The 20,739-nt window shown below is 40.5% G+C and overlaps 1 protein-coding gene across 1 annotated transcript; it reads right to left on the bottom strand.

The window, feature by feature from the left end:
* Window positions 1-2,772: 2,772 nt before the first annotated feature.
* Window positions 2,773-8,086, bottom strand: LOC311255292 (claudin-2-like). The gene is made up of 4 exons (XM_084349642.1): window positions 8,035-8,086; window positions 6,247-6,408; window positions 5,941-6,005; window positions 2,773-3,028 (listed from the first exon to the last, which is right to left on the bottom strand). Exons 1-4 carry the CDS (start codon window positions 8,048-8,050, stop codon window positions 2,804-2,806), a joined length of 468 nt encoding a protein of 155 aa, XP_084205768.1. The 5' UTR covers window positions 8,051-8,086; the 3' UTR covers window positions 2,773-2,803.
* Window positions 8,087-20,739: the final 12,653 nt, after the last annotated feature.

The following is a 20,739-nucleotide window of genomic DNA, read 5'->3' as shown; positions in this document are numbered from 1 at the left end:
AGTCATTTCATGGGGGTTGTGACGCTCAAAAAAATGTTCCGCCATTTTACGGCCGCTTCTTTCACGATGTCAGCTTATGGGAAAAAAGTAAACTTGGGCCAGTGTGCAAGTCTGGTGCTCCTCCTGGGAGCTTGTCTATATGCCTATCCATACTTGCAGTGAGCAGAGCTTAACCCTGAAGTGCGTGGTGCTTAAACAGAAAGTCACCCAGCAGAAAAATATGTCTTCATTCATCTAATTCAGTACTGAAGCCTTGCATTCGCTCTAGCTGAACTTTAGAATGCAGTTTTCTGAAGGAAATATAGACTTTGATCCCCTTACCTAGAACCTTGTTTAAAGACTCACTCAAAACACTGGCATGAGGGATGACAGGGCGCCATTCATTGTGAATTGAACCTCATAATAACATATCCTGGGGCTGCTGACAGCAATTCAAGAATAAAAAATTAGACTACCAAACCGTACTGTCAGTGGGGCTGATATTTCAAAATGATCTCATAGGATTATATAGGTCAATTGGATTAAATTCTGATTTGATCTGAAAATTGGGTATTTCAAAGCAGATCCAAAGATTTCTGATCCTGAAGATTCAGATTAGGATTTGGTAATCCAGTCCAACCTTTAATACAAAGCCAGCATGCTGTATGAAATGACACACTGGGCCGGCTTTATGCTGGCACTGCTTGGTTCAGTATGAACACACAGAGGTGGCGGGAAGGCGAGTCTTCGTTGAGGCAATATTGCAGAATCTGTGAAAAGGGCTAATGATTGTTTGTGTTCTGTGGCATTGCTGGGTGGTGATTGTGGGAGTGACTGTACTCTGGAAGCAGCCAGTAAGAGGGGATGAGGTTAGGTTAGCTAGCTTCGGTGCAGCAAAGTCATAGGTTTTTTTTAAGAGTCAATGTATGAGTAATTCCAATGTATTCCCTTTTAAAAGTTGAACTGTAGTCCACCACATACATCATAAAAGTCAGCTAGCTCCCTAGCCCTGTAGCTGCTTAACACAGAAGTCAACAGAGCAGAGTTAGCTCGCATTAGCATAACCTAAGTGTAGCTGGCTTGCATGACATCTTGGTTACCATTCGTTCAGTATTCAGATTGCATGTTAGACAACAGTTTACTTACATTTGGACACGAAAGTTGTGCTACTGTTTGCTCCTTTCCTCAAATGATCCACCATGGCTTTGTTTGCTGTTCAGAACCATGCGGGGGAGTCAAGATTTAGAAATCCCTATCTGGTCAGGTTGGGAAATATTACTCAATAACAAGTAAAACTCCTGGAATTATATAATACTTAAGTAAAAGTGAAAAGTATTTTTCTAAAACACTTCTCAGAGTACTAGTTACTTTTTAACCGTTATTACCGTGCATTATCAATAGCAGGCATTCAATCAAAGGGTTTCTGTTTCTCCAAATCTTCAGTCTAAATTAAACTCCTGCTCTGTTCTGCTGCATGGTCACCTCTCCAAACCTTGGCCTGCTGCAGAGTTTTTTGTTTTTTGTCTGTTTGTTATTAGCTCCAAAAATGTTTTTTATGTAACTAAATAGATTACATGATGTGATGCATATTAAAGTAGGCGTAAAATTATAGACTTGAAACATACTCATACAAGCGCAAGTAGCCATAAAAATGACTTAATTACAGTAATTTGAGTAAATGTAATTAGTTACTTCCACTCCTGGTGAACAGGTGTTTACCCTGGAGACACTTCAGGATGGGTTCTCTTCCTGGCCAGCATGGAGAGGAGGAATGATTACAGCGATCAATACATTTCAGTGTACATGTGAACATGTTGGTTTTGTATTAAAATGGATTTGAGAAAATGTCAACCATCTCTTAAAGAAAATCACACAATCATAAAAACATTGAAAGATGTTGAACATGATCATTTGAATGAATTATTATTGATGCTTCGTCAGCAGCCAAAGCAGGCTGATGTCACATTTTTTTAGTACAAATATGTGGTCATTTGCTGCAGTAATAAATAATCTTTTTTCTTTTTGACCAAAGACGCAGATTGTCCATTAGATTGTTCACTGAGGTAAAGTCTGAGAAAAATGCACAGCGAAGACAGCAGTGATGGGAACAGAGTGTGGACGTGAAATCTCACATACACCTGACATGTACGGGTGCACCTACATTACCTATGACTATACGGTCTGTTTCACATTACTGATGTGCACCATTCACACCACTAAGACTGTCATGTAAAAGCAACACATTTTCCACAATTGCTCCAACTGTATGAACACCATACAGAAGCATTTCACAACAACTGTGATTTATAGCACATTGTTGACCCTCACATCCAAATCAAAACACATATATCAGCATCTGTCTCTTGCATTTTCCTGCTAAGCTATTATGCGAAAGAAGTTTCAGCAACACATACGCTTATAAATTCGCTTTGACTGAGTGAATGCGATACACATAAAGGAGGTTTACTCGCATGACAAACCTGATGAACCGAAGCTTGCAGCAGAAACCAAATCATTATATTAAACACAGGAATGTGTTTTCGCCCTTTCAGCACTCTAAATGATGCGCATTGTGGTAATTCAGGAATGTGTGACTGGAAACTATCTCCTTTATTGCAAAGCTGTAAACACCATTACAACAGTGTAACATGTTTTCATATTGAAACTAGGTCAAATTGAGGAGCAAAATGGGGACAGACATGAAGACTTTCTTGAACAGTAGCACTCCAAAAACAATTGTTCTACAGAAAAATAACTAAAGATCTAATATTTACATTTTATTGGAATGCTTAGAGCATTATAGATGGTACAGATTTAGTCATTATTATATGTAGGTCTTGTAGTCTGAGGTGGACTGTAGAGACATGGCGGGGTTGGTGTGGGGCGGCTGACTATGAGTGAGTTTCCGTTGCACCCCGATGGCATCATTGATATCAGATGCACTCCTGACTGCCAGTACAGCTGAGGTAAGAGAGCAGAACACACTCCCCACCATCAGCCAGTAGGAGAGCCCAAGCTCAAACGTTATTCCTGGCATCCCCAGAGTCACCTGTTAGAGTGGAAGATGCAGAAACAGTGAAGTCGTTTCTCGCTCTGAATATGCCATAAAGGCATGAAAACTTTCTACCTGTGATTTTACCTCATTCTGCCTGTGATGATATTATTGGAAATTCAGTGAGTGTAAAAAAAAATTGATGCTGTAATTTCAAGAGAACGCTTTTGAACGCTTTTCCTTGATATCTGTTTTTTTAATTTTTTTTATTAATCCTTGCGAACACCATTAAAACTTTGCTAAAGGCATTTGTCCTCTCTGTGAGTTCCACTGCCTGCTAGCTATATTAGTTAGCAGGGTGTCTAACGGGATTGCAGTTCTTTCAATTTATTTTAGCCTGACTTGGCAGGTTTGTCTCTGAGCTCGGCATCAAGCCCCAGTTTCTGCCTGACAGCAAAACACACTGCATCTGACAAACAGCAGACACAGGAGCAGAGGACTGAAATATATGAAAAAAAAACTCATAATTCTTTTATTTATTATCTTAATTCAAAGCGGTGCATTTGTCACTTTCAAATAAAAATAAGCTAACATCTCCAGTTAAGACCATTTTCTTGTACTAAACATTCCCTAAACATGTATTATTTTGCATTTTTGCATTTTTTGTCACTTCAGGGCCAGCAGAAGAATCTGTAAACACAACAGTAAAATATTATCACCTTGAAAAGTTTATATAGCAAACATGTTAGAAGTTTTACACTATTTACACATAAAGCAGACACAGTACAACATTAGCATGCTGCAGAATGCTCCACTAAGTTCCCAGCTAGTGTCCAACTCTGTCTCTAAGATGTTAGGTGCTGAACAAGTAGTGTACAGTGGGTTAATCAGAGCTTTTTCCCAGCTGCCTGCTGTGGCTTGAATCAGTGCTAATGAGAGTGTTGAGAGTGAACCAAAACATTAAAGGCAGTAGGGGATTCTGGAGAAACATAGTAGAGTCTCATTCCCAGGCCAAAAAAAAACCACTCATGCTTTGGGTTGCAAACAAATAAGATATCAACTATCCACTGTCTTTCTCCAATATCAACTACTGCACCTTTAAAACTGCAGGCTGTAAAATCAAAACAATGTGCTGAAAGATGCTACAGTGCTTCTTGGAGATAAGGGGAGCTGGAGAGGACGGTGATAATTCTCTGTGGGTTCTAATAGCCTTCTCATTTTATGGTACATAGCCATTTTATCCATTTGTACAAAAAATGTAATATTGATTAGATCAGCTTTAAAATCAATATATTAGATTCGTTTTATGTTGGTGGTCTACCAGCATACCTCTGAGGATACACTGTAGTTTGAATAAAGGTACATAATGCCTTTTTATTGCATGTGGTTTAGATTAGTGGCAACATTAGCATCAGTGACCACACAGAAAAAAATGTTGTATTTCTTTTTTCTTTTACATTTTAGGAAAGTGCTGCAAAACTGTTTTGCTGTGAAGCTCCAGAAATGTTTTGTGCACTAGAAAACTTCATCCGACTTTCCATCAGCATGGGTTCACTTATCTTTTGATATGGACATGGGAGAGGAGCAACCCAAGATTTTATATTTATAGTGCAGATCACTTTTACAGCAATCATTAGGAATAAAAACACAATGAGGGCTGGGCGATATGGCAAAAAACAAAATCTCATTTTTTCTCCCGTATCGATCAATATCGATATTCATCACGATATATAATTTGATCATGCTGCAAGTTTAAACAGTCTTTAATGACTGATGTCTGAAGAAACCAGAGGGTTTATTATTTGAACTTTACAATAGTTACAAAATTTTAGTAATGTAAACATTTAACTATGCAAAAAATATTTATCTGGCTAAGTACTAGTTTTACAACTCTCAAATGTTTTAGAGGTAGTAAAAGGTGCAAAACTACATGTAAACATTTAACTGTGCAAACATCTACCTTAAGAAAACAATAGAAGTAAGCTTGCTTTGTAACTTTACTAATGAAAAAAAAAACCTGAAATCTGCGAATATCATCACATGTACCTTTGGCAGGGCAGCAAACATCTCAAATATTTATACAACCTACACAAAAAAATGTATTGTTTAAGTACAACTGTAAATTACAATAAAGTAATATTGATTGTTTCCCACAGTAATTTATTTGTGGCGGTACGCCACAAAATCTACATTGGCCGCCACTGCAAAGGTGCACTGCTTGATCCACTGTGACATCACAGTTGGTTATGTGTGTTCCACTGTGACATCACAGTTGGTTATGTTTGTTCCACTGTGACATCACAGTTGGTTATGTTGTTCCACTTATACTGTGAGAATTTGGGCCATTTGGTCCAATAAAATTTGCAAAGTCCAGAAGAGCCGTATGATTAAATTATTTTATCCCCATTCAAGTTAGCCAGGCGCTTAACTGGAAGGTTGCATTTGCTGCGGTCGCGTTTATTTTTGCCAAGTGATAGGCTATCAGATCTATCCATATCGAGTAAAAATGTACAAGGCTAATCACCAAAATCGACATTAATTTGATTGCGAAGTTCATTCATTTGTGAACAGTATGTTTAAAAATATAATCTAAGCTCAAAGGTCTACTTGCTTTCCACTTGACAACTCTGATATGCTGTGGACTATTTTGTAAATCATAAATTCAAATAAAATTTAAGGAGAGGTTTACTGTTAATTAATATGCCATATGCTCTTGATAGCATCTTGAAAGAAAATAAATAGGATTTACAGTCATTGATTAGCAAATAAAGCAGTATGAAATAAACAGGAGCGTCTCGTCTGTGTTTGTTGACACAATATTAGCAGAAGAATTCTGAATGGGAGACAATTCAGATTTGTTGTTAGTCTCATAAATGGAAAGACCGAAATGAGTCTGGGATTGGCTTCAAGTTGTTAAGGGATTCAAAATACTCATATAAAATATAATTGTGTTGTGTCATGACACATACTTCCTGTTTGTATCTGGTGTAAGTGTCCACCCCATACCACAGCAGGCCAGCTGCACCACACACACCTGAGAGAGAGACACAAACATTCACACACATTTTTAACCAATAAACAGACATGAGACAGAAGTTCGACATTATAGTTGTCATAAATAACAAAAAACTGAAATGTGTTGAAATGTGTTTGAACCAGAGAATGATATGAATCTTAAGTAGTCACCCGCTCTGCAGAGACCACAAACCCAACAAACTGCTTCTAACTGGATTTGATTAAGGTTGCTTTTCAGAGTGAGGCGCTGCATTACAGACCTCCACACAGACAGAGGGCGCCAGAGACCTGTAGCAGCCTGCCCTGAGCCAGCACACTGGGGATCAATGTAGTGCACCTTAGGCCGGGTATCATGACTAGGACAGAGAGCACAGACACAACACACATCCCCACCACTGCTACTCTCATAGCCAACAAATCAGCTGTGGAAAGAAGAGACAAGAAAAACACACCACACTGAGTACATGATAGTACATTCTCTGTTTAGGCAATCCATATACAGGACTCTTTACCCACAGAACCCAAAATAGTAATGACATTTTAAAATACAGTCATAACACTTATATAAAGATTTTTGAAGCATATTTGATAGTAAAATAAATGAAATCCTTATGATTCACCTTTAATCTTCGTCATTTTCACAAATTTTGAAACAGTGTGCTTAAAATGTAGTTAAAGTATTTTTGAATTTGTGCGAATAGTTTTCTGTTTTAATTAACATTAAAATAAGATGTATTTGAGGGCTAAGGCCCGGACAAACCAGGCCGTCGTTCGGCCGTCGGGGCCATCAGTGGCTTTTTGGCTGATTGAGTATGAAGAATCAGTAGCGGATCTGTGAGAGAAATCACTCTAATGCGCTGTTCAGCGAAGTGAATCAGTGCACGAAAAGAGAAACGGCAAAAGAAAGAGAAAGCCCCATGTATCCATGATTTCATCCATTTAATGCAGTTTCTCCTTTCCTTTCTTTGTCAGTCAGCCATTTGAGACTTTCTGTCGGACATATTCTCGATTAAAAGCAGCGATAATAGTAAGAGTGGTGTCAGAACATGCTGCTTAATCACAACAATAGTCTGTATATGGGCAAGAAGCAGGTGCACAATGCACGAGCTTGTTAGCCATCGGCTATAATCTTTGTGGTCTGCATTTATGTATTTATCATAATTATGATTTCTGAGGTACTTTTACTTCATACTACTACCTGTATCACCCTTTGTTCATCTGACAGCTGTAGTTACAAGTTACTTTACAGATTTTTTATACAACCCTGATTCAAAAGAAGTTGGAACCCGTGTAAAACATGAAAAAAAACAGAACTGCAATCATTTGCAAATGAACTGTGTTCAGTGACGATGGTTTTACAAAGTGTACCTGAGCCAATATAGTAATATCCTTTATACAATCATCACGAGTCAGCCTTTTTCAAGATGCCCCTTTCACGCCCATCATGATAGTATCATCTGTTACCAATAAACCTGTTTACTGAAATTATCCAAACAGGTGTTTTTGGAGCATTCCACAACTTTCACAGTTTTTTCTTGCCCCTGTCCCAACTTGAATGAAATGTGATGCTGCCATCCAATTCAAACATATGAGGTCAAACATTTCATATTGTCTTTGTACTGTTTTCAATTGAGTATATGTCAAAAAGGATTAGCAAATACCACATTTTGTTTTAATTAAGTAATTAAACTAACTTGCAGTATAAAAAGTTGTAGCTCCACCTGAACCAGCTACAACATTAAAATGCTGCTTACACATTCATACACCAGTAATGTATTCTCATATATTATAATACTGCTAGGGGCCATCGTGCAAATATTATTATTATTATTATTAAATGTTATTTGTATCTAATACATCTGTTAGTCTCTGTGTTAAAAGAGCAAGAATGATAGCAGGTTCCAGCCCATTCTGGTGCGTGGGGCGATGCTTTGAATCACAGATCATAGCATAGAATAAAGTAAGAGCAGCAGCAATTACTGGACATCTCTGTAGGCATATTTGTGGGAGAGGAAGATAACATGATTGCTGTGGATGCGCTGTTGTACCTGGCAGATTCTCCATGTAAGACACTGACACATCACATGTCCTCAGGCCCACCATGCTGTCGTGTACACACTCCCCCCACAGGCCTCGACAGCGGGAGCTCAGGCCTACTGAGGTCAGCTGATCTTTAGCTCCTTGCTGGACCAGGAGACACGTTGAAATTGTGATTAAAGTCAGGAAACACCATGTTTGCAAGTCTGTATTTTAAGTGGTAAGATAAGGTGTATCCAAAACACGCATTTTACACGAGTGGTCGTCTGCCTTATGGTAATTAAATGCTAAAGCTCAGAGTTAACCCACAGTGTATCCGTGCAGTGAGATAGACTACACAGTAGTGCAGCCTAGTGGTTACTCCACACTCTTATTACGTGCAAGGATCAGCAGTGATTGCAGATGAGAAGCTGAGTGTGTGCGTGAGTGCAGACATGATCCTACCCTCCAACAGTCCTTTCCAGCAGCAGCGATTAGCAGCAGCAGACTTGTCAGCGCTATCAGCAGCCCCAGGACCTCAGTCTGTCCTCTGCTCATCCTGCCCTTCAGTCAGTTAGTGGAAAAATTAACAACTTCCATCATAAAAAACATCACACGCGGCAGCTGTATTCTCAAAGGGACTTGCAAAAGATTTCTAAAATAATACATTTTGTATGTACACTCACAAATAGTAAACATAAGGAGCTGAGAAAGTATTCAGATGTTTTATTTAAGTTGAAGTAGCAATCCAGGACAAAACAACGATATACAGTATATAAGCTATACCACTGAGGAGACCAAGGTCTTGTCCTGGTGAATCAGTGAGTGTTAGCAACCTGGGGGGAGTCTACATTATGCACACAGTTAGTTTTTTATGCTTCCAGTGCTTTAAGACTCCATATCTTTAAATTTGTATACTTTACGGCCAACAAAATAGTACATCAATGCTTCAGTATGAGCTTTGAAACATTTAAACCTTCATATTGGGAAATACAATTTCCTGACAGCTCACTGAATAAATAGAACATGAAAAAGTGTTTGAAGTATTGGAAATTGGAAGTATTCTTAAATCCTATGGCCCTGTATATATTACATTAGGTTGTTAATATTGACACGTCTATATATGAGCAGTATTTAGATGTTGTACCTAGTTTTAAAGAAATATTTCTATTATTATTTTAACATTTACTTTTCTGTAGAGAGCTAGATGAGAAGATTCCACTCTCAATTCTGTCTGTTAAAAATAACAGCCAGCAGCCAATTATCTTAACTTAGTGTATGGACTGGAAATGGGGAAACAGCTAGCTTGGCTCTGTCCAAAGGAATGTTTTATATGGATATCCCAGTCAGTGTTGATGGTAAATTTAGTTAATTGAGGCAATGAATTCCTCAGTGTGTGGTGTCTTGGCAGAGAAAGTTGGGTCATTTGAGTTTTCCTGCTTGCACAGCCTGTCCACATGTACCAGGATGCATTGAATGCAACCTCCTGATGCTCCAACCCCTAATACTTACCAAACCTGCCCAGCACGTGGAGGTGGGCGTTTCAAATGGGGCTGTGTACAAAAAGGCATCTGAAATAAATTAGCCTGTATTCACTGCCAGTAAAGTAGAAGAAGAGAAAGAATGTGATGAGAACATCTTAGTTTTCATTGTTATATATAAAGATTTTAAATAGGCCAGTGTTTTATAATATGCATGGTTTATATCCTATAATATAGGAATAGAGAAATCTGACCCTATAATAATAATATCCTTTAGATCTTAATTTGGTGAGAAAAAATATTAATTGATAATATTTTTCAATAATTAAATCTGTGAATAAATGTAAAGCACAAACATTTCCATATCAAGTATTATTTTTTTAAACATCCCAATTTATCTTTAGAGAGTAGCAGGGTTTACAAATGAGGCCACTGGACTGTGGACACAGCCCTGATAATTGGTTCCATTTTCTCGTTGAAGTTTTCACGCGTCAATGATTTTTTGATATGGGCATGAACACAGACAACGTGTCTTTTTTATTGTCAAATTAATAAAGGTGCTTTGCACATTTGAGTCTTACTTTCTAGTTTTTTTAGGTGTATACTTTTTGTTATACTTTTAATTCATTACTTTCTGATCATTTGAAATTCAATTCTTAGGTCAGGCTCATTATTTCCTTCAGTCTAACCAGTAGCCTACTGTTGTGTTGGATGACGCTACTCCTCCGCCCATTTACAGCAGCCCCTCCCAGAAAATAGTTCCAACATAGTTCACTGACGTCCCCCAAGGCTACAGAGACTGCTTCAGTTCTGATTTATACCTCTGCTGATTCAGCTTTGCTTGATTTATGAGGTGGAAGCATCACATTTTCTGGCTTCTCCTCCATTGCAGAGCGGCGGTGCGAAGCAATGGAGGGACAGGGATTACAGGGATTGTGACCTGTAGTTTCCCCAGTAAACACACTACCCTCGTCTGCTGCTGTAGTCCCTCCTGACCAGCCATGCTGCTCTTCTTGGACTGTACTTCTTCTCCCGAGGCTCTCTTTACTGCCAGAGTGTCTCTGGGTGAGAGAGAGTGCACAGACTGAATGTCTGAAGGGCAAGCTGCCCCTCAACGACCACCCCGGTGGCAAACGCCAGCTTGCCGAAACCAAGTCGTTCAAGCAGCCCTCCCTGCAGTCACTCTGCCTGTCCGCTCTATGTAGCCCAGAGACACAGAGCCAAAGGAGTCGGTGGGTTTAAAGGTCAAAGTACAACTGGCAATCCACTCACCACTGCCAGCAACCAAGACACGCCAGTGCACATGTATAAATGCTCACTATGGTGTAGGCCACTTGTGTAGACCACGGCGTCGGCTCTGCGTCAGGCCAATTAATACAAATAAAGAACAACCTAAAGAGATTTAGATTTTCCCTTTTAAGCGGAAGACAGACAATCTTTGGTTGATACAGAAAAAACAAATAAACAAAATTCTCACTTTTTAATTTTTGGTTTGTCAGATTGCATTGAATAATGGTGAACAGATGATACATGGACCGTGCTTGCCAACTTCTACTCACATGCGATTTCTTGACTTTGACCACTGGCACCAGCAGAGAGACTTGTAAGTCTTAGCACTTTGGTTCTTCTACAGTGTTAATAAGAGGTGCTGGTAGGTGTATTACCTTCAGACAGAGCCAGGGTAGCTGTTTCCCTCCGTTTTCCCCCTTTCTGCTAAGCTAAGATAACCTACTGCTAGCGGTAGCCTTATATTTATCACTGAGATTTAACTAATGTATCTACCACACGCCAATAAAGAAAATAAGCGTATTTCCCAAAATATCGACATGACTTTAATTACTTTACGGACTGTTAAGTCACTACTACAAGTAATCTTAATTTTTTAGTCAACTCTGGTGGCCTCTGTGGACAAATGATAATGATGATGAAACTAAGTTTTATTTCTCAGACTACAAACCATTTGCAGTCCAGACTACAAAGCAACTTCCTTCCTCAGGCTGTGAGACTCCTCAATTCATCCTCAGCACTCTACTATAAAAAATGTAATATTTCTATGACTTATCCAACCCGGAAAAATCTGACTTGGTGACAGGCATTCAGAATAAATATTTTAATTATAAAAGGCGAGTCTTCTTGCTAATGGTCTCATTTGCTTATGTGAGTCATATAAAGCGATCAGTATTACATTGAGACGGTTTCATAAACAGTTTAAAGTTACTTTTAGTATGTTTAAGTCTATTAAAGTGCATTCTATTTTATGAGGTAAAGCCTATGATGTTTTTAATGGAACATTTAAAAAGACACTAGTAACTGTAGCTTTCAGATAAACATACAATGTTATTCTAACATACAAATGTATGGAAAGTTGCCTCACACAGAAATCTACCAAATGAATCTGTACAGGCTCTTGACACTAAAAATATTATACGTTCTGATGGACGATTTAGAATTGTTGTTTCACTCTGTCAAAGTATAACCCACCAGGACGTGGATGGATACAGATTTGTGGACCAGAGAAAAGACTGTGGTCAAACAGAAGCAAAAAATTGAAATTCAGTCTGATAATATACAACTCTAAGTTAGTGTTTAAAGATATAGTCCTTTAAACAACTTCCATAATTTGAAGATGGTTACTGTCCTTCTTAAAAAACATTTTAAGGCAATGTTTTCAAAGAAGTTACATTATCTTTTAATGAGCACAAATTCTCCAACTGTTAAAATTATCTCCTCATGTGGTGGAGCAGCCTTTCTTAAAATATCTTGAAATAAAAAAAATCACAGCAGTAATCTTGCAGCTGTCATGAGGGTAATGAACAGTGCTGTGGAACTATTGAAAAAAAACACTTACCTAGTTTTATTTCAGGTCTGGCACCAAGTGGCTCTGTTCATTTCCCAGAAAGAGGAACGTGGGAGACATTTGGTGCAAAAGCACAGCTTCAAAGTGTGTGTACGAGTGTGTGCCTTTGCCCTTGATCATCCCAAATTAAGTGGTGTGGGCCTGTGTTAGCAGGGTTTGGCAAAGGGCTGAAATTAAGAGTCTAAACACATTAACCACGCATGACCTTCATAACTGCACTATGACTTTCCATTTTGCTCTCCTCTCTGTTGTCGTATGAGAACATTCCCCTCGTCTCAACTTTGACTTAAAAGAAAAAAAAGTAGAAGAAAGGGAAGAAAATCTGCCTCATTTGAAGACATTTTCTGCCATTTAAATCTGCTCAGATGTGGCGAGGAGATACTTATGCCGAGGTGTCAAGATAAAAGGGAAAACATTGAAATGAATCACAAGGAAGGAGGGAGGGTGTGAGACAAAGAGGCAGACGCAGGGACAGACAAACAGAGAGAGTCGAGCCATATTGAGACATTCAGATGGATTATTGTGGAACGAGAATGCCAGCAGGCTCAGAGCCAGCTGCCTGCGAGCTGCTGCTGACAGGCTGAAGAGGGCAGTGTTTGTCTTCCTACTGCACCACACCTCACTAGGAGCATATGGGTTGTTAAGCAGGAATAAGAAAATGCTCTTATCCATAATTACTTTCAGTGATATACGGAATCCTGAAAGCGCTGTGCATATTAATATGGAGCATTAATAGGTTTCACAATAATTAAAAGTGAAAAAAAAATCATTTAGAATTTACAAAGATTAGTTCAGGTCTTATAAATAAATTTGCTTTAATAAAAATAGAGGGATTTGGTTGCAAGCATCTCTGCTGGGCTGGTCATTTGTAATGGAGTTAAACAGTGACAAGTTAGTCATCTCTCTCTCTCTCTCTCTCTCTCAGTTGCATTGTGTGTATTTATGAATACTACGTTACATTATATTTTGTGTGTATGTGTTTGCATGGGCACGTGTCTGTGCTTGCGTGCAGTATTTGTTACTTGTCTCCATGCATGGCTGTTTCTCTGTGTCCTGCCTATATTTTCAGGTCTCGCTCCATCCCAATTACTCCACTCCATCTCCAAACTATATGGCTTAAAGCCTCATAATCACCTATTGATCCTTCATGATCATTACCACAGTCAGGGGTTGTATATGAAGCCTCATCTGAATGGGAGGCTGCGGCGGAGCTGCACGGGACCATCGCACCCTGCCTTTGATTCGAACAAGGTCAGAGGGATCGATCCTCTTTGATCGGAGACTTGCTAAGAGAAACAACCATTTCCACAGGCACAGCCAGCAGAGCGCACAGTCTCCAAACGTATGTTTACAGTGAGTGTCACCTGGACCACACATTGAAGAAAAAAAAAAAAAGTTCTTTCATTAAGCCATTCATTGTTCATTACAGTTTTCATTATGCATTGTTTTTCATACCTGTGGCCACCTGCTGAGTTTCTGCCTCAAATCCCTATACTGAATATCCTTTCCTGTCATTAAAGTTACACTAAGTAGGTTTTTCCTCACATCAAAATGTAAGTCATTTGCAATATAACAGGCTCTTGCTCATTTACAATCAGGGGTTCTGTTACAGCCTTTCTTGGTCTGGGATGACCAGTGTGCCTAGCTTATGGTGGCTAATGTAGCTAATGTAGCTAAAAACACTTAAGCTAGATATTGTTGTGTAACTACCTATTCAGGGACCCCCTACTACTTGTACTCTAGGTATGTATATTGTATAAAATTCTGTTTCATATTTAACTGGACCTATAATAATGTGTACGACAGCCCATAGTGCAATGGATAAGTCAGCAGTAGTTGTAGCTTGGGTAATGTTAGGTCTCAATCCAAAATTTCTCCACTGGTTCCTGAGGTGGAGGTTATGTCACAGTGTCTGGGTTGACAAGTTTATCAATTTTGGCTCAATCTATTATAACTCAGATGCCTTGACGTGTTCAATTTCTTCCCTGTTACTCTCCTGGTGTCTCTCAGGTGTGTTGCATCAGTGGCTAATTACAAGTCAGACTGTCAAGACAGTGCTGACCCTACAATCTCTTACTGCATGCACCCAATCTACCAAACTAAAATATGATAATAATACTAATAATGTCTAAATTAAGTCAGAGAGAGAGCGGAAGGAAGTTGGCGAGCGAGACTAAACGTAATGTTAATAAAACTTTACCTTGTCTGTGCATATTTCTGTTTGAGTCATGTTGGATGGTTTTTAATAGCAGTGGTGGTTGTGTAACACTGAAGACAACAACTCCCATGATCCTACACTCTTGACTGAGAGAACAGTGGTGGCAGAAATGACATACTGTAATGTATGACACACATCCAAACACCCACACCCACTATTTTCTATGCCGGTCCCCACACTTGTGGTGTCTTGACACACAACCAATGTGCAGACTTGTTGGGATCCCCTCAGCTACTGTACCTTGGACTTCTGTCTGTATGACAACCAGTGTGTGCCACAAGTTTTAGTATGCACGTGTGTAATTGTCATCATCATTCACATCAATCAATCAATCAATCAATCAATCAATCTTTATTTGTATAGCACCAATTCACAACAAAAGTTATCTCATGACACGTTCCAATTTGAGCAGACCTAAACCTAGTCTTTAATTAATTTATTTACAGCGATCCAACAATGCCCCCATGAGAAAGCACTTGGCGGCAGTGGTGAGAAAAGCTGCCTTTCAACAATACTATTCATCAAATGACAACATGTTTGTTTGCCCAAAACAATTTTCCCCAGGAAGGACGGCCATAACATTCAGTTAAAAGCTCCAGAAAAAGCTACTAAATGGACCTTTAATGAATTTTGTTTTTATCAAACTACAATTTCCAAGGTTAAGAAGACGCTTTTGATTTTTTTGTCAAACAATTCATAAACCACTTCTGGACGCAACAAACAGTAAAACCAAATGCCAAGAATCAGTCTTTCATCACTCTGCGCCCATCAGCCACACTGAGAAACACACAATTAGAGGATTCAGAGGAGTGAAAAGTAATGAAGTCCTTCAAACTTCCCCAATTCAGACAGCGATGTGTGTCTACTGCTCGAGGCTGTGTTGCCTTGGGCAGCATCACAAATAAAGCCATCCTCACATCTGTTGTTATTCTGCTGATCTTTGAAGTCTTTCCATTGAGAGACGGCAGCACTGAAAACTCATGCTTGTTTGTTCTTGTCATACTCGCGACTTTCCTGAGATCGTATTCTTTTTTTCCCTATATGGCTGAAGGCAGAGCTGTGCCTTCCATGCTTGACTGCACCTATACAATCCAAAACAGACGGAGGATTTGGGAATAATTATCTAAATTTGACTCCACTTGTCGCGCTGGACCACAGACCGGACCTTGGCCAGTGTTCCACCTAAAAAACACAAATTGAAAACGAAGCAGTGTTTTCTGACGCAGTTGTTACCTGCTGCCAAACTCTGAGCGATGCCTCCGCTGTGAAGTTGGCTGAACCCAGGAATGCTTTTCATTTCCTCCTTCAGGTCCGTTGTAGCGTTGGTGCTGACTCGGAAGACTCCATCATTACATTAACTGCGCACAAGTGATTACTTCCAGCCGCAATCACCAGAATCAAACATTGGCACGCGTTCATGCACAGATGCACACACACACAAACACACAAGTACAAATGCAGTTGAACCCACAATAAGTTAGAGATCCAGTTAAAAGTGTGTTTGGAAGATCTCCACAGCTGCACACCCAGCAGCTGACAGCTGGAGTGTTGTGTGATAGAGAGAGTGTTTGTCAGTGTGTGTGATGTGTGCCCGTGTGCGCATGATAAGCTGTGAGTGATTATCATTGTTGTTGTATCGCAGTTTATCACACCACAGGAGAAGGGTTACACTCACCTGGCCATGTTTTCCCTGGAAGCATCATCATTCTGATATGCACGCACACACACACACACACACACACACACACACACACACACACACACACACACACACACACACACACACGGGCGCTAAACTTAATCTAATCTGTGTGTTTTCTCTCTGCTGCAATAATACAGCGGCCTAATTGGCTCTGACAACTTGGCCAACTCAATTCCAGCCAGTCTCGTCCAGAATTCCTCTCTATGTCTCTAATTAGGTCCAATCAGCCGGAGTGATATTTATCGATTCACCTCATCCCTCTCTCTCTCTCTCTCACACACACACGCTAACACACACACACTCCCTCACACACGATCTCCCTCTCCTTCACACCTGTCCCTTCAGCCTTCCCGCATTGCTTTCTGAAGGAGACCGTGTTCCTCCTCTCTTCGGCTAATTTTAGTATGAGTAAAATAATTATGATTGATGCAGGTGCCTTTCTCTTCCTTCAAAGCTTTTTAAATAGATAAACCCAACCCCCCTCCCACGCACACGCACGCAAAAAAAGAAGCAAGGAGCTAATTAGCGTGCGAGGATGAGCGAGGAGAGAGGCCTTATCGAGCCGTTATCAGTTCGCCTGCCCCACAGCTTTAAACATCATTTTAGATATCTTAATCGTTCATTCTGACAGGGGCGTCAGGGACAAACTTTCTCATTTTCCCGGCCAATTGATGTGCTCTATTTTTCCCCCTCTGGTTCCTTACTTATTTTTTTATTCTCCTTTTCTTTTTTCTGAGAGACACACAGCCGTCAGCTACGTGTGGGGAATGCTCGATGCTTTAATTCATCTAAACAACCTTTTAGCCTCTCTCTGAATGTAATGCTACGTTTGAGTGTCTGAGCAAAGCCGGCGCGGGTGTCATTCCGGGAGTATTGACGTGTCAGCCTCGATGCTGCTGAAGACACGTCGGCAATGACATTGGAGCTGATGGTTGTTTCTCTAAGTCTGTGATGGGATGGTAGCCAGTTACAGACGAAAGAGAAGGAAAGGAGAGAGATTAACTGCACATACATTGTGGGTTTATACGTTTGGTTAAGGTGAGATCATTTTTATTGAAGATCATCTCGCCATGAGCCAAGACTATCTCGTCACAGCACTGGATGTTCAGGTTGGTCTTCTATGACCGGCAGTCATTCTGTCATTAATTAATATACATTATGATCAATATTTATATTGTACAATAAAAGATTTTCTTTTTATTTTATTGATTTAATAACTGACTTATTTGATATTTATGTATTTTGTTCAAGTGAAAGAAAAAGAAGAGCATAAGTTTTTTCTTTTCTTTGTGTTGTTTGAATGCCAAATGATTTCTTTCTTAAAATATAATAAATAATACACTATATTAGAAAACAAACATTTCCTCAATCAGTGATATATTTTTATTTGCAAAAGAATAAATGGTTTAAAGCTGTACTTAAAATCTATTAATTTGACCTCAAATTACAAAAAAACAGTTGTTGAAAACAAAAAGAGCACACCTTTTTAAAAATGTTTTGCTGATGTATTTCTGTTTCTATTTCTGCTCATTGTTTTGGTTTTACAGACCTCAACTTTACTGTTTTGGTTCATTCTAACAGCTCTCATCAGCAGGCAGCTTCTCCACTCCACTTGCCCAGCACCATAGCAAACAGACAGAGTAAGCTTTTTGATAGGGAGCCAGCATAGTGTCATGGAAATTCCCGAAATGATCACGAAAAACTGTGTAACCCTACTTTGACAGAATGAAACACTACATTTATCAACCACGCTGGAGTCATGGTCAGGTGGTTGGGGATGTCGGGTGCACAGTCCAGGATCCAGAGCTCCAGCCAGTCTCTGGTTGAATTAGGCAACAAAAGTTCCTTGGTTACGGTTAGAAAAACACATTTTCAGTTCATGAAACAGTCACTACATTTATTACTTTACACTCGTACGGTTGGGTGAAATCTGATAGTCACATGTAGTGTGACAGTCCTGGATCAGGGCTCGATAGACTTCAAATAACTTTCCTTTATAAGAATAATGGTACCTGTTAACCATGCTTGGAATCTGAAACATGTCAGCAGTGATCCACAGAAGCCTGACAGGCTGGACAGGTCACCTATAACCTCAGTCTAATTTTGAAAGGCCAATATGAGGTATTGTAGTCTTTTTCATAAAGCAGCAGGTTTCCATCACTCTCCCCCTCTTTGGAAGACTCCCACCTTTAACTCAGTCTACTTTCCCCTCACTTGCTCTCTCATACTGAGGTGAGAGAGAACTAGTGCTTGCTGAGGCTTCCTGACCTCCACGTAACCCTGATTTAAGACAGAATGATGCTTTCTGATCTCTGCAGCTCTACCCCAAACCTCCTTCTCCCTCTCTGTGTCGGTGTCTCTCTCCCCCTCTCTCTTCCTCTCTGTTCTGTGCAGTGTGTACAGGCTGGCTGTTTGTGTACCTGCGAACTGACAGACTCCGCTTTGATCAGGTCCGAGCCCTGGGGGCAACACACCGCTGGCCCTCCTCTCTAGTTGTCTGCTCACGCACGCACACACACACACACACACACACACACACACACACACACACACACTCTCCACATTCACATACACTCATTCATGCGCACATCACAGAGGCAGAGTGAGATGATGTGAGATAGATAGAGAGAGAAAGAGGGAGCGAGCGGAGGCTTTGATGTGCTCAACATTTTCTGTGTTCATGTTTCAAACAGCAGCCGTCATAACGAACCTGAATGTAGAGAGAGGCTCGGAAAAGATTGGATGACGGCTGATTGACCCTTCAAAAATGGCCAATCTTAACAAGGGCTGATGGGAAAAAACACAGGGGCGGGCTTGGCGTCGCATTTCCTCTCGACTTCGAGTCCCGGCCCCTGCTCGCCCCTCTGACTGACAGGCATCCTCTGCCTGGCTCTTTAAGTGAGCACCCTGCTACGGTGATTAGCAGTTTTCAGTTACCCTGCCAGTGTGTGTGTGTGTGTGCGCGCGTGTGTGTGTGTGATGTGACTGAGAGGGGCACCGGCACTTGGAGAGATTTCTAAGTGCCGAAATTGGCTGCTCAGATGCCCCGGCTCTGACCCCTCTCCTGTGAGCCAACAAGCAGATGGCATTCAAGTAGTTAGACCACGGGTGGATGAGGCGGAGGTTGTAGGCGTGGTCGGCACAATGAAGTGGTGGGTTACCTCACTTCTCCTTCCCAATCCTTTTAGGACAGGCGTGGAGGGCCGCGTTAAGTGATTTTTATTTGGGCGATTAAACTGTCTATTCAGTGAGCCAGCTGAATTCCGCCCCCCGCTGCGCCACAGACACGATTATGAAGGTTACGGATGTCACTTTTCTCTCTGCGGATCATCTCCCACCATCATCTCGAATATCCGCTCATCATCCCTTCATCATACTCTATCCGTTGAATCAGCCCAGAGTTGTAGACGTGTCATTTATTTCCCATCCCGATGCCTCAGTAATGAAAAAATGATTTTGTGTCCAGGTAAACGTTTCATGTTCGAGACACGGATCGCGTCGTGGAAATTAAGTCTCCCTGGTTATTTTTCCTGGCTGGTGAAACACTTGAAAGGTCCAATCAGAAATAATGATCCCTGGTGCTGTATTGAGCACACATGACGGTGATTTGGCGGTATCTATCTGCCGTGAAGCAATGCTTCCTCCCAGGTTGCAGGTTATTAACTGACAACACAGGGTGATGAGAAATGAATTTTAGCTTCCACACTGGATCTAGGTCAGGCTAGATCTAGACGAGGTAGAACGTTCTGGTACTAGATGGGCTGTGGTGCTGGGGGGGGGGGGGGGGGGGGGGGGGGGGCAGGGGGTTGAGGCCCAGAGAACTTTGGATGTTATATCTTTAAATTTCTCCTGCTCAGTAAACCACTCACAGCCTGAAGCCAGATGGGACAGAGCCAGTGTATTCTGCAGAGTAAAGGCCGGTGTGTACTGTATTTCTGCAATAACCCCCCAATTACAAATGAAGGGAGGAGGGGTGTATTAAAACAGCCAAGCTTTCCCAGATGTAAAACCACAATTGATAGCATGACATTGTCTCTGCAGACCTTCTGGACACTGGTCAAAACAGCTATTGTTCTATTGAGGGCTGTATTCAGTCCCCACAGTGTCAGACTGTTAACAGTTATCAGGTTCTACCCAGAGTAGATACATGCTGAAAAGTAGTCTAGTTTATTTTGAGCAACTGTATGTTGCTTTATTACTCACCTGCTAGTTAGCATGCAAACCTTTGCCAATTAGCATAAAACAAAAAGTACAGCTGAGACTGATAGGAATGTCACTAGTTTGTAGGTATTTGGTCACAAACCAAATTAAAAATTGACCTGATAGTTGCACTCAGAGATGCTCAAAAGTGTTGTTGTTTTGCAAGTCCAAGTCTTTGAGCTCAAGTCCAAGTCAAGTCTCAAGTCTCAAGTCTCAAGTCTCGTATGGCTCTTATGAGCATTCTATCATACTATGTTATTATCACGCCTTTATTTATTA

The sequence above is a fragment of the Pagrus pagrus genome, assembly GCF_965226575.1.
Source record: "Pagrus pagrus genome assembly, chromosome: 3".
In the NCBI taxonomy this organism is placed as follows: Eukaryota; Metazoa; Chordata; class Actinopteri; order Spariformes; family Sparidae; genus Pagrus; species Pagrus pagrus.
This window is presented reverse-complemented; position numbering and strand designations above follow the sequence as displayed.